We start from the raw sequence: 16,153 nt of genomic DNA on the forward strand, positions 1-16,153 counted from the left end.
GAATAAACATTTGTAAAATGTTTGTTTCACCTCTGTAACAGCAATACAGTATTTTCTAGAGGGCAAAAACAAATGACTCAATAAATAGATCATATTGCCAATTTTAAAGTGAGTGCTGAGCTTGGTTGAGACCTCCACTCTCAGGACAAGACTACGCAGTCCATCTGTATCCGAAAGACTAGGGTCACTCCACCGAGGAGAGCACATTCTGGACAGGGAGGACCAGTGGCTCACAAAAGGTGCTAAGGAATCCTTTCCCAACTGAGGAGCTAGACTAGGACACCAGTTAAACATTTAGAATGCGGTTTCATTCACATTGTAAGACGTGACTCCACGGAGTTTATCGGCCTCTCTCTGATGAGAACTGAAGAAGCCTTTTGGAAGAGAGGTGAAATGTCAGAGAGTACAAGCATATGTTGATGCTGCTGAACAGCGCTTCTGCGATAACCATGACCTTTATGATAGAATCTACACATATACACTGTTGCCCATAAAGTTGGAATAATTTTGTTTTCAGACACATTCCTCTTTTTTGCAGAGTTAATTGTGGTCTAATTTTCACTGATATGTTTAGAAGAGATTTATCCTTAAGGTTCTGAGAAGATATACACTATCAAGAATAAATCACATTGTCACAATAATTTCATGACATGAGGTAAAACATTTTATTTGGACTTTATGGGCAACAATATATGAATATAACTTTTTAAACGTATAATACAGTACATTTATGATAAAACTGCAAAGGAAAAGGTAGGCAGTTGTTTGTCATTCTTAAATTTGTATGAAATGCAACAGAGCGCCTCCAAACAGTGAGACAAGCTGTGCAGATATATAATCTGAACCTTCGTAAGTCTTAGTTTTCCAATGAGTATTCAGCATATGTATAACATTTGAAAAACACAAAACAACAAAAATTCACAGAATAAACTTTTATTTACAGGACTCGTGTTGACAATAGAAGTAGGTGTTTTATGTTGATTAGAATATGCCTTTATTCAGTCTGGTGTTACTTTGTTTAAAAAAAATGTCTGTAGAGGGGAAAAAAGGGGCTATATATAATATACCAATTTACAACTTGCTTTCTATGGCTGTATTTTAGGGTGTAAATGTATATTAAGATCTTCCTTCTTACATTCCTATACTAAAATCTTTCTCTGCTTGTAGCTGAAAAACTCCTCCAGATGACATCAGCAGGAGGAGTTTTTTATCATTAAGAGTTCAGATTATGTCATCTGGAGGAGCTCTGGCAAAGCAGGTTGACAATGGTTACAAAATCTATAGTGTGAGCAACAAGATGATATAATCTAAACTGAAGGTTACTCCAATTGATGTTATCTGGAGGCATTTTTCAGCTAGAAGTAGAGAGAAGTTTCAATATAGGGGAGTCAGATTTAGCCCAGACTGCGTAAATATGGAGTCAGATTACACCATTTTGCTATTTGAATCAGAGAATTAGGTTTTTTAATGTTCACCTGGGCGTCACTTAATGCTATAGATGGAGCGCCTTTGTGGATCAACCCACACTCTGATCTCTTCTTCTTGTTCCTTCTCCAGCTTGTCTTGGTTTAAGATTTCCTCTTTCCTGTAAATCATTATAAAAAGTTACAAACTACTACAGTGTCAACACTGTGAAGCTGTTCTGCCAATTCATAAACTTAACATCACAGACACCCACCTGGGTTCCTCAGAGACCGTCTCTTTTTGGTATAAAATCTGGTTTTTGCCCTTGAAAAGGTCGGTATGGTGATCATACACTGCCTTTAGCTGGAAGTCGAGCCTGTCGTGTGTAACCTGTTGTCAAGGAAAGAGCAGAAGGTGCATTAATAGATCTTTTCTCACAATATAAGATCAAAATCCCCTCCCTCAACATTACCTCATGCTCACAATGCATAACACTCCGCCTTGTGCTAGCCACAGTGGCATTATCATGTAGACGACTCCAGGGTTCCTCCATTTGGGCGATGTGTGTTGGTTTATTATATGTTCTTCTCTGCACAGGGGCAAACAAGACAACATTAGCTGCAAATTAAAAAAAATCTTTTCACATTTTAAAATTGAAAAATGTATTCCACATTCAAAATACTGGGAAATATAAATTACATGACAGCCTACCAGGTACATGACCAAGGACGTAAGAGGCCTGTGGGGCTCTGGATAATGTTACTTAGTATTTCTCGTTTAAAAGTCACAGAGCTCACTCAAATAAATTCAACTTTATTTATTTAGCACCAATTCACAACATGGCCATCTCAAGGTACTTTTAAATAATAAAGACAAGACTATACAGATATATGCAAAACATTCCCCAAAAGACAAATGGCTACAAAACAGTTATCAGTTACCAAAAAGTGATGGATGATGTCTTATTTGTAGTCAGATTTTAAATACTATAGGGTGGATTTTATCTTTTGGTGCCAAGGAGACAATTTTCTATCGTGTTGGTAGGTAATATTTTGCTTAAACAAGAACTTCAAGAAATCTTAAACAATTTGAGGATACTTTGCGATTATGCTATGCATTAAGGCACCCGGCACCGTTCTGTGTTATTGAAATAGGATAAATATGCTCCTGCACAAAATATGAGGGTATTTTAAATCTCTGTACATGAAGTGACGTTAAGTCACATAAGAAACAAACCAAAAACAGTTTATTATCACCAAAGTACCACAAACTGACCTGCTGCGGCCTTAAGCCGCTGAGAGTGAAGCCGTCTTCAAACTTTGGAGAAGGGAACGGGTCCCGGCCTGACATCTTCAATGGCACCACGACAACAGAAGCGAAATCTGTGGAAGATGGTCGTTGTAATAGCTCCGGGCTGTATCCGCTAGCTCTGGAGTGTTTACAACCTAGTTTCTAAGCAACCGCAAACTTCCGGGTCAATCACATTTATTTAACTAGAGACGTTTACAACAGCAGACGGATGTAACTAAATACATTGACTGCGTTACTGTATGTACCGTATTAAATTACTTTCGTCTACCGTAGCCTACTTTATTTCTGTTTTTAAATTTCACACTACAGTTTAATAGCAATGTTGTGCTTTTTACTCCACAGATTTGACCGTTGTAGTTATTACTTTGCAGATGTATAACCAACACATAAAACTTATTATCACTCAAACAAGCTGCCATAATGTAGTTAAAATCAGTCCTGCATTTACTAGCTACAAAATCAAAATAATTCTTTTTAAATGAATATCGTTTAATTATTTGTAACCATGTTGTTCACTTTCTTAAAAGTTTGTTTCCACTTTTTAGCACTATTGTGAAAATTTGTTTAAGAACTATCTAAAAGTATGCATCTGTGCATGAATGTGGAATCCACATGTGACTCATTTTTGCAGACATCTAAAACAGGCCTTGTTAACATTAATTTATGTGCGCCATGAATTACTAATTACTAATAATTCAACCAAAAACGTCAAATATTAAATTTACTACAAAGGAACGAATTTCGGGGCCTGCACCAGCCAACAGTTGTGAAAATGGCCGAATCGTCACTTTATGGACATATCGAATCATAATGAGGCAGGTAAAACTTGTCAGTGCGGTTCAAGACGTCTGTAGTTAAATGACGCCTCAGTGCAACAACAGGCAGCAGAGCCTGTCACCGCCCAGTGTTTGTTCAGAGAGAAGCCGCGCCTCCAACACCTGAGGGCGCAGGTCAACCCGCTGCTCCTGCGTCTCCATCACTTCTGGCCTGACAGGAGGCGACGATGCAGCGACATATGCTTCACCCGAGCCACTTCATACTGTGGCTGCTTTTTTCGCAAACAGCTGCGGATTTACCCATGTGCAAGGAGGTGAGGAGTTTGAGCTTGTTTTTGTCGTTAGCCATTTATATATTTAACTAGCCTCCTAACTATTGAAAAAACTGTGTGCATCGGTCTTACCATGTTCAAAATGGAAACCATCACTCAAAATTAAAATGAATTTAATGAAGTAAAATGAATTTAAAATCCAAACACAGTCAAACGTGTTGCTCTAAGATTCAAAGATAAAAGAAAGCTCAGCCCGCTGTGCAATGTGGATGGCCTCTCAATATTGTAGCTTTGTATGCAGATAATATCAACATACAAAATTTCTGAACATTGTAAAAGATATTTTGCTACAGCCTCTTTATATGTTTCACCATGTTACAGGTGTCCTATAATGAAACCCATTCAGGCAGTGTTTTCAACTTGTATTGTTGGATGATAGACTTTAAAAAGACAATAAAGAAAATTGGATTTTCTGGCACTTTTAAATTGATGCTCAGTGCTTGTTTAAGCACAGCCATTGAAGCTCTTCCTTCACATACTGTGTTGGGAACTGAACATATGTTTCTCTCGCAAGTGCTGGAATTACATTAGTCATTCATTTTCACTCACTGTGGTGTTGTTATCTGACTGGTTATCCCAAAATTGTTTTACTAGAACCTTCATATCTGCTGCACTCTCATCCTTCTCTATCTCTTTTCAATTTGCATAACATAATAACGTTTGATAATATTCAAGTTTTTTTTATTCAGCATACATTGTATATTACTTTAAAGTGTGTGGCACCAGAGACTTGTGGGTTTATTTTAGCTTTACTGAAAGAAGAAGGTCTTGCAGCATCTGCTTTTACCAGGTGAGATTGTTTCCATGTTTCCTCGCCCGTCCACTGACCTTGAAACACAGTGGTCATGATGTCCCGTTACCTTAGTTTCTTCATGTTTGTTTAAAAGGAGGCAATTAGGCATCAGCACATCTCCAGCTTGATGCATTTTTACACCAGATCCTCTCATGTTCATCTGATACCCAAAACACTCAGAAGAAAGGTGCTGCAACAGCTGCTGCTTCTGTGTTTCTGTTAAATATTAATCCCATGGGGCAGTGTTTGCTTGTGTTAGTGATGAGTGACCTGTTGACTGGGGACCAAATCTTAAGATTACACTGTCTGTCTGTGTTTCCAAAAGTGTGGGATTTACAAGAGTAATCTTACATTCTGTCATATCCCATAGACGATCATCAGGGGTGGGACAGTGTTTGTCAGTCACCTACTGTAAAAAAAAGACAAAGGTAAAAACAAAAACTTGACAAATATAGTCCCCTTTGCACCTGAGCTCCTTTTGTCTCCAAAGTCCTGTGACAACACTGACATTTTATGTTTGTCATTGGCTAAGTAAATAAAGCCTTAAGTTTCAGAGTTGTGGCCCATCCTTGATGAGTGAGATTAAAAGAGCAGTTCAGACGGAGTCCTCCACAAATATTTGCCTCAGCTTTTATTTGAGAAAAAGGCTGGTCTAGTGTTGGAAAGAAATTCCAGATATGAACGATTTAAAACAATCTCACAGCCTCTTCGAAAGTGCTACTTCCTTTTCACAGGCTTGCTGTTTCCTTTGTAGAGCTGCAAGGTTTCTGGAACAATAATTAACATAGCAAGTTCTGATATTTAATAAGCAAAACATTTTTAGGCAAAAACTTTGATGCTTTTTTATTTATTGTACATGTGAGTTAACAAATATCCTTTTGTTTAGGACTTTTGGTCAAAAAAACATTTGAAAACATCACCACGGACTAAATGAAAATGTTTAACCCGCTTAAGACAATATCTAGATAAAAAAACCTCAGAGTATGAATGCTGTGGATATGGTGCTTTTTTTATCTAGCTTTGCGAAACTTACACTTTGTTTTGTGCCTGCAGTCAGATTATCATTTTGAGTACACAGAGTGTGACGTACTCGGGTCACGGTGGAGAGTGGCAGTGCCCAACAAAGCTGACACTTGCACAGGCCTTCCAGATCCAGTCAAAGGCACTCAGTGTAGTGAGTATTCTACTCTACTACATCTCATTCTATACATTTTCTGTTCGCTGGCAATCCATGTGGAAGCTTTAATGTGTGAATAAGAAACTGCATCTGCGCATCACCATATGCACTTCTCCATGAGGCCTCTTCTCTCTTGTAGCCTTCTCCTGTAGTGAGGGGGAGTTCCTTGACATGCGTTCGCAACAGTGTCAGAAGTGTGCTGCAGGCACCTACTCTCTGGGCACTGGCGTGGCCTTTGATGAGTGGGACAGCCTGCCAACAGGTTTTGTCTCCCATGGAGTGACAGTGAATGGTGGGGCTGCCCAAACAGACTGCTCCAAGTTAGTTTAGACTTGTTTTATTTTCAGAGTTTGTACTGTATTTTTGTCTTGACTTTGTTTATCCAAGTCCACCATGTTGGTTTTGTGAAGCTCATCAGGCCGCATTGCTGCTGATTTTTCCCTAGTTCAACCTGGACACCAAAGGGTGATTACATAGCCTCAAACACAGATGAATGCACTGCAATGCTGTCATATGCTGTGAGTCTGAAGAAACCTGGGACTGTGACTTTCGAATATTTCTACCCAGACACCAGTATCTACTTTGAGTTCTTTGTAAGTGTTTAAATTGTTGTTGAAAAGACATTTTGTTTTTAGATGGGACTTTTTAATAACCTCTCTCTCCTTACTCTCTTTTTGTAGGTTCAGAATGACCAGTGTCAGTCTACAGCCTCCATAAGCCGGTGGATGAAAATTTCTGAAAGCGACTGGAGTAAACACAGGGTTTGTGTGGGCCCTTCTGTACACTCGTTTGCAACAACTCTTCTTTTCTCTCTGCTTCTCTTTGTCATGTAACATCCTCTGTCATTTCTCAAATGGACTCTGTGCAGGTTGAGCTGAACAAAGGCAACAACGTGCTGTACTGGAGAACCACCACATATACTCTGATGGGCAGTGCTGTGAAACCTGTGCTGTTAAGGAACATTGCCGTCTCAGGTAGTTTCACACTTGCGTTGTGTTGTACTGTGTGTGGCAGCTTCAAACATTTGTTCACTCCTCAGCTCTTTTTTCCTGTTAATGATTAAAAGCTGACTGATGGCTTTCTTACAGGGGTGGCCTACACATCAGAGTGTTTCCACTGTAAACCTGGTACACACAGTGCAAATCCAGGATCTGCCCGTTGTGCCCCCTGCCCTGCTGACACCTACTCCACAAAGGGTGCAACTGTTTGCCATCAGTGTGAACAGGGCACATATTCAGGTATGTCTGTTTACAATTCTACTGTTCTGTCCACAGAGTCATATTACCTAGCATCAAGTTCCTTAAATTACAAGGCAGATGTGTCTAACCTTACAACCATTATGTATTTGCATACTGGCTCACACATGGTAATCTGTATGCAAATACTACTGAGAGTGCCTTATCACAGGATCTTAATGTGCGCTGTGTGTTTTTCCCCGCTGGCTGTTTCTCATGTCTCGCTTTCTACTTTTCCAGAGGCTGGTTCAGGGAGCTGCACACCGAGGCCTGCATGTACTACCAGTGATTATTTCTACACCCACACTCCCTGTGACTCCGAGGGAAAGGTAAAGTAGAATAAAGACGTGCGGTGGCACAGTTTATGCAGCTTTGGTAGTGATGAACACACAGAGAGAAGACTGTCTGTATCCTGCTAGCCACAACCATCTGTTTAACTATTAGGTTTCCCTACATATAAATTGTCTGGGCTGTGTGATAGCTTCTATCATGCATTCATGCAGAGCTTGTTGTTTGTCTCAGACCCAGCTCATGTACAAGTGGATTGAACCCAAGATCTGTAACGAGACCATTGAAGGAGCTGTGAACCTTCCTGCATCAGGGGAGAAGAAAACCTGTCCACCATGTAACCCTGGTTTCTTTGTCACAAACTCCTCCAACTGTGAACCCTGCACCAACAGTTTCTACTCAAATGGAACAGGTGCTGAAGCAGTAAACTCACAGTCCACTGGAAATTTGTTTAAGATGTTCATAATTTGATGCTTGGATTTCTTTAAAAGCTAATTTACCCCTTGACTGGGGAGACCTGAAAGCAAATTGCTTATATACAAGATCTTTACAGTACAATCCATTTACTCAAATACGGACACTGGCAACAGTATAGTATTTAAAACAATCACATAGAAAAAGTAAAAGTAGTAACAGTTTTGTATTCTCAGAGGTAATTAAATGTTTCTGACACAATGTAGCTCATCCTAGAATAAAGGTGCAGACAGTAGTATCAGAAACCAGACTTTCCCTACATCACGTTATTAAAGCCAGTCTCTCTTGTAATTTAGTGTCATGAATTTGAGCTCTGAACTCAAAACTACAGTATACAACACAGACTTACAGTACAGAACTGCTTCTTATTTATCATAAGTTCATTAGGATGACTACCTGAAGGACTGTGCAGAGCGAAAGAGTAAACCAGAGCTATTGCAGAGCTGGTAGAGGGAGTTGTATAATGTGAACTATCTCTTAAGCTCATAGAGCTTGGCCTTACACAGTTATAGTGATGTGATGTGATGTGATGTGATGACCATCTGGCCGTTCCATATAATAGTTCTCCATCTTGAGGGAATTTTGCCTGCAGTTGAATTATAAATACTAGCACATAGTACAATCTATATGTTTCCAGCAACATAATAACACTTTACTTATTTACAGCCTGTGCTAAGTGCCCTGTTGGTACTGAGCCGGTGGTGGGATTTGAGTACAAATGGTGGAACATGATGCCGAGCAACATGAGGAGCTCAATCTTCAGACCAGAGTTCAGCACCTCCAACCACAACACAGGTATGAGTCTTATTATCAGGCCACACAGTGTCAGAGAGGTTAGACATCTCTGCAGCATCCTCATAATCGCTTCGACATACTGCTGAATGAATATCAGCACTGTCACATGTGTCTGTGCTTGTTAATATGGTAAGAAAAAACTTACATAAATCCAAGGATGATAGAAAGCACAAAATCTAATTACGCTCATTTGAAATAAAAGAGACCAAATAAAAAAAACTTGTTAAGATAACTCACTAGATACAGCTGAGGAGTGTGTTACTGTCCTTTTTTGACAGCATGGGAGGTGGCTGGAGAGTATGTTTACACAACCCCCGGGGATCAGGACACAGAATACCTGATGCTCACACTCAACGTCCCTGGATACAGGTTTGAAGTCACTGAAGGAAATACACACATAGGTACAGTGTGGGAAATGTTGAATACATTGTCACTTGTCTCCACAGCCTGCCTCAGTCCATGGCTAAAGACAGTGAAAGGAGTGAACTGTCTCGTATCACCTTTGTCTTTGAGACCATCTGTTCAACCAACTGCAAATTTTTCTTCCTGGCGGTGAGTTGATGGAGCTCTTTATGGGAACGTGTTCAGTATTACTATGAATGGAATCTAAGAAGTGAGTGTATGTTTCTGCAGGGTTATAACGAGTGGAACAATAATGTGGTGGAGCAGTGGAATGGCAGCAAAGGAAAACAGTCGTATTCCTACCTGATCCAGAGCAACAGCACGGTCAGCTTCACCTGGACATTTCAGCGAACAGATACATTTAACATGGTGAGACACAGCAACAAATACTCTATAGACTTCAGCTACACTTTTACCTTACCAGGTATGTCAGTGTTGGACATAACTTTTTATTACTGGTCACAGTCATACATCATTAACAGTGGACTGGTTCAGCTTGTAGGTTTAAGACTCAATTAATGTGAAGTAAATTTTTGTTCAGTGAATATTACTACAATACTACAGAAGCCAGTCATAGCGAGTTGTGTGCACTGTGTATGTATATTTGTTCTTGCTTCCTCTTTCTTTTGCTTTCGACTTTGTAACCTGTTTTTCAGCTTTTTTTAGTTAAAATTACAGTCAAACCTGAAGAAGGACTCACATTTTCTGGTGTAGCACAGTAGTATAAACTTTAAGCACTGATCAGCTTCAATGTTAACAGCACTTGGTGGTTTTAATGTTAAACGGATCAGTGAATATGATGCAAGAGGAACAAGAATGTGCGAAGCACTAAATGTAGTGATAAACACTATAAATGAATAAATGAATTTCAGTCAGTGGGTTTGTCCCCAGTTATTGCACTGATGTGTCACCAAAAAATATTTGCAATATATAAGCACTCAGTATGAAATAAAAGGCTTAAAAAAGATTTAAGTGGCCTTTTAAACAGCACAAACCACTACAATGTATGTGAAGTGACACCTGGTGTTTCTCTTCCCTCAGGAGAGGAAATACAGTGCTGACGTTGCAAAGATCTACTCCATCCACATCACCAACGTTGTAGGAGGTGTAGCCTCGCAGTGTCGTCGCTGTGCCCTGAGCTCCGCTGAGGCTGGCTCTGCCTGCGTCCCCTGCCCGCTGGGACACTACATGGTAAACGGGACAGGGAAGTGCCAGAGCTGCCCACCAAACACCTTCATCAAGGCTGAGCATCCTGTTGGAGAGGCTGCTTGTATTCTGTGTGGACCAAACACAAAGAGTAACAAGGTAAGGAGAACAAAAGAGAATCTGAGGGTGTTAACAACATGAGAAGAGTTAAAACATTTACTAGGTGAAGTATTTTCAATGAGTCATTTTCATGCTTTTCAGACACAGCCTCTCCGGATTTAGGTAAAAATAAAAACACTTTTCTAAAATTAAATAATTAAATTTTATTAAAATATTATTTATTGGCAAAGAGCAGAGGGCTTTAAACACAATCAATGAAAGAGAAAATACTTTACATTAAATATAGTAAGAGTATGTAGTATGTAAAAACATTAATGTGGAATTTTTTTTTAACAAACTATATCTGTATCTCAGTTGACAATATTCAGTGCTTGTTCTATCTCTCTTAAACTTACCTCCATGTACAAAATTCAAAATGCTAATTTCTTTATTTCCTTATTTGTTTATTCAATTATGAAAGTCACTTTACATTTTTTCTTTGATTTTGAATTACATACATATCAACCTGGACCATAAAACAACATCTAACAACATCAAACCTAAAATAAAACAAAAACACACAATTATATAAAACATATCCACTTATGAGATTCCATCTACTGCGTTTAGGTGGCAGGTAAAATGCTGTATGTCAGCATATCCAAGTAATATTATTCCTCCCACTGTAAACTAAATATGGTTTCCATGTAAATTTATGTATTAATCCCCTGACTTCTCCCTGCAGGCCCACTCAGCTTGTGTCAATGACTGTACGCTGGACGTGCAGACGAGAGAAGGAGCTCTGCTGCGCTACGACTTTTCTCCTCTGGCCAACGTTACCAGCTTCCACAGCAGCCCCCGCTTTACCAGCAAAGGCCTGAAATATTTGCAAAACTTTAATGTGGCTCTGTGTGGGAAAGAGGTGATAAACTTGTACTGCTAGTATTTTTTTATTTTTGTGAAATTATGTTTGATGTACACTTTAACCTGCAATGTTTCTCCTACAGGGCAGAGTGCCAGCTACATGTGTGGACAATGTAACAGAGAGTGGGAGAGAGGTCAAAGGCTACGTCTGTCAGTCCACTGTGGTTCCCTCTGAAATCAGGAGCCAGAGTATAGTGTCTTCTCAGCCTTTTCTTATTGGAGACTCACTTATTGGTATGGGCTAAATACTGAATCCATAAAATGTAGCTATGTAGGAATATATTTTTCAAGAGACTTTTAACACCAGACTTAAACTGTGTGTGCCTTTCAAACACACACGCACACACACACATGCACACAAATACACACACAAACACACACAAACACACATACACACACACACCCACACACACACAAACCTAATGAAACTGAAACAAAAAAACGGAAATGAAACAAACTATGAACTCTGACTACTGCTAATGTAATAACAAATATTTGATAGAACTGAGAAAAGCTTAAAGCCACCTAGTCCTCCCTCTTCCTCCTCCGCTGTGCTCTTCTTTCATCTGCCACACTCTGCCCAGCCCTTCTAGTAGCAATCATTATGAAATTGCAAGAACTGAGAATGCTCCAAAACTTAATAAACAAGCAACAACAAAAAGAAAACTCAATAATTGAAACTGTTGATTAGGAGGGCAAATCTGCCTCAAAAAAATTTTGAAATGATTATCTCTACACTACTGTCTGTGCTGTTCTGTCTATCTGAATTCAGAGGGCATCTGTTTAAATGTACAAAATAAGAGAAAGCAATATACAATATTAATGTTTGTATGCTTTTGCTTTGAATTCCCTTTTAGTCACACTAGCTGAGCGGGTTTAATTGCAATGATATTTTGCACAGATTTTTATTTTCACCAGAGGATGAATGTTTGTGGTGAACATAAATTTTCAGCTTATACCACCACGAGGCTGACATTTGTGGTTATGTGTGAAATGTCTCTTATAGGCCTAAATATTCTCCTTAGAATAAATCAGAGTGAGTTTGGTAATCCTGTTGACTTTTCATATAACACCATCATCACGTTATATTTAAAATGTAATACTTAAAGGTCTAAAAAGTGTATTAATACTTGTTTACATCAACATTAGCCATGGATTGTGTTTAGTGATAACTAGGAAATGTTGCTAAGAAACTCAAGTAAAATGATGAGATTCTCACACGCACAGGAATCCAAAAGCAGGAGTCAGCAACAGGACTAGGAGTGCAGTCAAACTGGTTTATTCAATAAGTGACAGAAACACAACATAAGAACTGAGGAAAAAGTTCTCTACAAAGGTAGTAGGTAAATAACTTTACTAACAGTCTAGAAAACAACAGCGCTCATTACAAAATGTAGGAAGTAGATAAATATGCTGGACAATTTCGAACAAAAAGATCACTACAAAGGCTTGAGAGCTACTAACAAAAAATCCCTGTAAACAAGCTACTAACAAGACAAGGTATAAGTAACAACAAACCACAGGGAAAACAAGGATGAACATGAATGGATGAATGTGGATCAGGTGTATTGACCGGTGTCAGCTGAGGACATCTCATGGAAAGCCATGAGAGGTCAGAGGCAGATGGAGGTGGAAGAGAGTGGTGGGGAGCCTTAGCAGGTGGAAGGGAGAACTGCCGGGACAAATAAAAACGCAAGACAAAAAAAAAACAAAAGACACACATGAAAAAACTAATACTGATAAGAGGAACGTAAAAGCTAACTTCTGACAGATGACAATGTGAAATGTTACACGGGCTATTAGAGTTTTGGGTTGCCATTCTGAGCATGTTAGCAGGTTGCAGTTAACATGGAGTCTAGAGGAATCTAGAGCTCTGCACTGTTCCAAATAACAGAGCTTCTACTATGGCTAATAATTAATCTAATACCTGAGTAGTTTCATACTTTATAGTGTGGTTTTACCACTCCAGGCCTTTAAAAACAATCCAGATAAATGGTTCGAAAAGCAAATCTCTCTTTGTGTAAACTCATCACAGTTTACACACATATAGCCTGTGAATAGGTGTCAGAATGAGCATTGCTTGGGGTTTCTAAGAACAGTTTGGAGCATCTGGTTTACAATATATGTATGTCATTAATCAGTTAATAACACTATGCTACGTGTCTTGTGAAGGCTTGACTGCTGACACAACTCTGGGTAGCATCTCTTCTCCAAACTGGTTGTTTCCTGCCGTGTCCACCCTGTCAGATGTCATATTCTATTACAAGTATGTATCTGTTGTGATGCTTTTAATACCTATAATATTTAATAGTAAATGCTGAGAATTATGCGTTCAATTATGATTGAAAACATAATAGAGTAAAAATAAAACACTGTATATCACACAGTGGAAGGTAAAAACTTTATATTTGAAATGTTTGTGACATCCCCAGGTCCAGTGAGACAACGCAGGCATGTAAACAAGGCAGGTCAGCCTCCATCAGACTGAGGTGCAATTCCACAGTGACTGCTAAAGACCACATAACCCTGCCCAGGTATCCTACATCATGAACAAGCTCCACTTTTGGCCTCAGAGTAGTAACCCTGATGTTTGATTTGGAACCTTTAGCAGTGACATCTCACATATTGAGCTCTCTGAGCCTGAGCTGTAGACAAAGTAATTCCTTGGAGATAAAGTTTTTTTCTTGTAAAACTTTCCTTCCTGTTTTCCCTCCACAGTAACTGTCCACAAGGGACATGTGATGGCTGTACTTTCCATTTTCTGTGGCAGAGTCAGCATGCATGCCCCCTTTGTACCAGAGACCACTACAAAGAGATTGTCAGTGCTTGTATCCAGGGAATACAGGTAGTGCTGCAGCGGCACATGGACACACTGAAAACATTTGAGTTGTAACAGATCTAGTCTAATGGCAACTTAGTTAATTAACAAAATGTTTTTTGTTTAAGTGTAAGAAACAACAAGAAATATTCGGACATATTCAACTCCCCCCCATAAAATTAAACATTTAATGCCATTTCACTGAGTGATGCTGGCTGTTTCCCCGATTTCCAGTCCCTTTATAAGATGACCATCTGCTGACTGTTGCTACATATTTGATATACAGATATGAGAGCGATATAAATCCTCTCACCCTCTGCAAGAAAGCAATAATACATTTCAAAACACTTGAAATATTCATTAATGAAAAATGATACAAAAGGATCAGGCAGTTCACTGTGTGCATGTGTGTTTCAGAAAACCACCTATGTGTGGCAGCAGCCGATGGAGTGTTTTGGGGGAGAGTCCCTACCGGCACAAAAAGTCAGCACTTGCGTGACTCTGGATTTCTGGCTCAAGTTTGGTGTTTCCACTGGAACAACTGCTGCTGTGCTGCTCATTGGTATCAGCTGCTATTTCTGGAAGAAGACACGGAAGTGAGATGACTAAGCTTCACATTTATTTTATCAGTTTTTTCTCAAAGCGTTAACATGTTATAGTAGTAAGTAAAAAGAACGATGTAGCCTGTGTTGACAGGATGTTATTCCTCCATTTACAGGCTTCAGTATAAGTACTCCAAGCTAAAGATGACTGCGGGGGGTAAAGAGTGTGAGCTGCCCACTGCAGACAGCTGTGCAATAATGGAGGGGGAGGATGCTGAGGACGACCTCATGGACCTCAGCAAGAAATCTTTCTTCACCAAAATTAAGTCCTTCTCGCGAGAAGTCAGTAACCAATCCATCTAGTCACACACTGAGCTATGACTATCATCACGATCCATGCTTCATGTTATTATTGATGTGTTTTCAGAGATCATCAGATGGTTTTGACTCTGTTCCACTTAAGTCATCATCGTCACTCCGGCAGAGAGACGAGGAAGACTCTGACATTGACGCTTAAACCAGAGGACAAACAGATGCTTCTATCCAAGTGCAAAGATGATTTAAAATCAGCCCAGTTCCAATAGATGTCTTTGAAAACAATGCATTTTATTTATTACAAAGTTTGAGGTTCACTGCTGGGCATTTAAAATAGAGTAACAGTTTTATTTAGTATTATTTTAGGTTTGCAAACCTAATACTGAAGTACAAGTCTCCATATTGGGGATATTCTCTATTTTCAAAGATTTTTTGTGTGTCTTTGAGATGAGCCAAAATATGGATGAAGTTACACTTTTAAAAGATTTGTAAGGCTGTGCGCATGTTACATAACTTTAAATAGTGTGTATTCATTTTTTTCTCTCTTTTTATTAACCTATCTAATTGTTTTTTATTTGATCAGCCATACTGTTCAGTCAGTCCAGTTTTCAATATATGAATTATATTTGCTACAGCTTTTTCTGACCATTTGTGCTGCAACTAAGAATAAGATATAACCTTGTTTTATTGTGAAGTGAAGACATTTTCTACAATAAAAACAACAAAATGTGCACCTCTATAAGATGTGAATGACATTTATGCTGCCTTCAGGTGCAATGCACAAAACAAATACATAAATTCACACTTTTCATGTATTATATAATACCTTAAAATCTTTTCATATTAGCATTTTATGTTTTTGTTTTCCAGTTACAACGACCCTATATGAAGTATTTTTTGTAGCTGTTGGTTTAATTATGAAAAATACATTGTCCAAAAACAAGAATGTGCATGTTACAGGAAGAGCAATGCACAGCAATACAATGACAAACCGAAAGTTAAAATGCAGAGTTGGCAAGATGACAGATGACACAGATTTACCTAATAAATTAGTTTTATTGAAGGATTACTGTGAATGATTGTGTTGAGAGAGCCTACGTCTCTCTTCCCCAGCCCCTTTTCATAGAAGAACACAAAGCCAGATATCGACGTCTCCAACTGCATTTAGAGAAAGCAGCCGCCACCGTGGCCAATCTTTTTATGAGATTTTAGTCCTCTCGTGTCGTATTTTTTCAGTAGCACCTGAAAACAACACGGATTTCTGTCCTGCTCTCGTTAACTCGGTTGTCTCGTGCCTTTTCTCGCGAGACCTGCCGACGTGT

At 39.0% G+C, this 16,153-nt stretch overlaps 2 protein-coding genes and 1 long non-coding RNA gene across 4 annotated transcripts; 1 reads left to right on the plus strand and 2 right to left on the minus strand.

Annotated features, from left to right (window-relative positions):
- Positions 1 to 917: 917 nt before the first annotated feature.
- On the minus strand, positions 918 to 2,855 carry cfap276 (cilia and flagella associated protein 276). The gene is made up of 4 exons (XM_067527959.1): positions 2,680 to 2,855; positions 1,877 to 1,993; positions 1,679 to 1,794; positions 918 to 1,585 (listed from the first exon to the last, which is right to left on the minus strand). The coding sequence occupies exons 1-4, from the start codon at positions 2,752 to 2,754 to the stop codon at positions 1,483 to 1,485; spliced, it is 411 nt and encodes a 136-aa protein (XP_067384060.1). The 5' UTR covers positions 2,755 to 2,855; the 3' UTR covers positions 918 to 1,482.
- Positions 2,856 to 3,668: 813 nt separating this feature from the next.
- On the plus strand, positions 3,669 to 15,562 carry elapor1 (endosome-lysosome associated apoptosis and autophagy regulator 1). 2 transcript variants are annotated; one of them, XM_067526700.1, is made up of 22 exons: positions 3,669 to 3,805; positions 5,670 to 5,790; positions 5,933 to 6,113; positions 6,239 to 6,386; positions 6,474 to 6,554; positions 6,662 to 6,767; positions 6,882 to 7,031; positions 7,269 to 7,357; positions 7,551 to 7,728; positions 8,457 to 8,585; positions 8,864 to 8,954; positions 9,032 to 9,137; positions 9,219 to 9,356; positions 10,029 to 10,292; positions 10,978 to 11,154; positions 11,240 to 11,390; positions 13,329 to 13,422; positions 13,589 to 13,690; positions 13,875 to 14,001; positions 14,392 to 14,570; positions 14,693 to 14,858; positions 14,944 to 15,562. In XM_067526700.1, exons 1-22 carry the CDS (start codon positions 3,719 to 3,721, stop codon positions 15,031 to 15,033), a joined length of 2,955 nt encoding a protein of 984 aa, XP_067382801.1. In that variant the 5' UTR covers positions 3,669 to 3,718; the 3' UTR covers positions 15,034 to 15,562. The 2 variants fall into 2 exon arrangements, with proteins under 2 accessions (XP_067382801.1, XP_067382802.1); XM_067526701.1 differs by lacking the exon at positions 3,669 to 3,805 and adding an exon at positions 5,013 to 5,044.
- Positions 12,703 to 16,150, minus strand: LOC137139451 (uncharacterized). Its single transcript, XR_010916326.1, has 3 exons — positions 15,873 to 16,150; positions 14,447 to 14,552; positions 12,703 to 12,828 (listed from the first exon to the last, which is right to left on the minus strand). It is a non-coding gene; the product is annotated as an uncharacterized lncRNA (long non-coding RNA).
- Positions 16,151 to 16,153: the final 3 nt, after the last annotated feature.

This window comes from Channa argus, chromosome 13 (genome assembly GCF_033026475.1).
Source record: "Channa argus isolate prfri chromosome 13, Channa argus male v1.0, whole genome shotgun sequence".
NCBI classification, from domain to species: domain Eukaryota; kingdom Metazoa; phylum Chordata; class Actinopteri; order Anabantiformes; family Channidae; genus Channa; species Channa argus.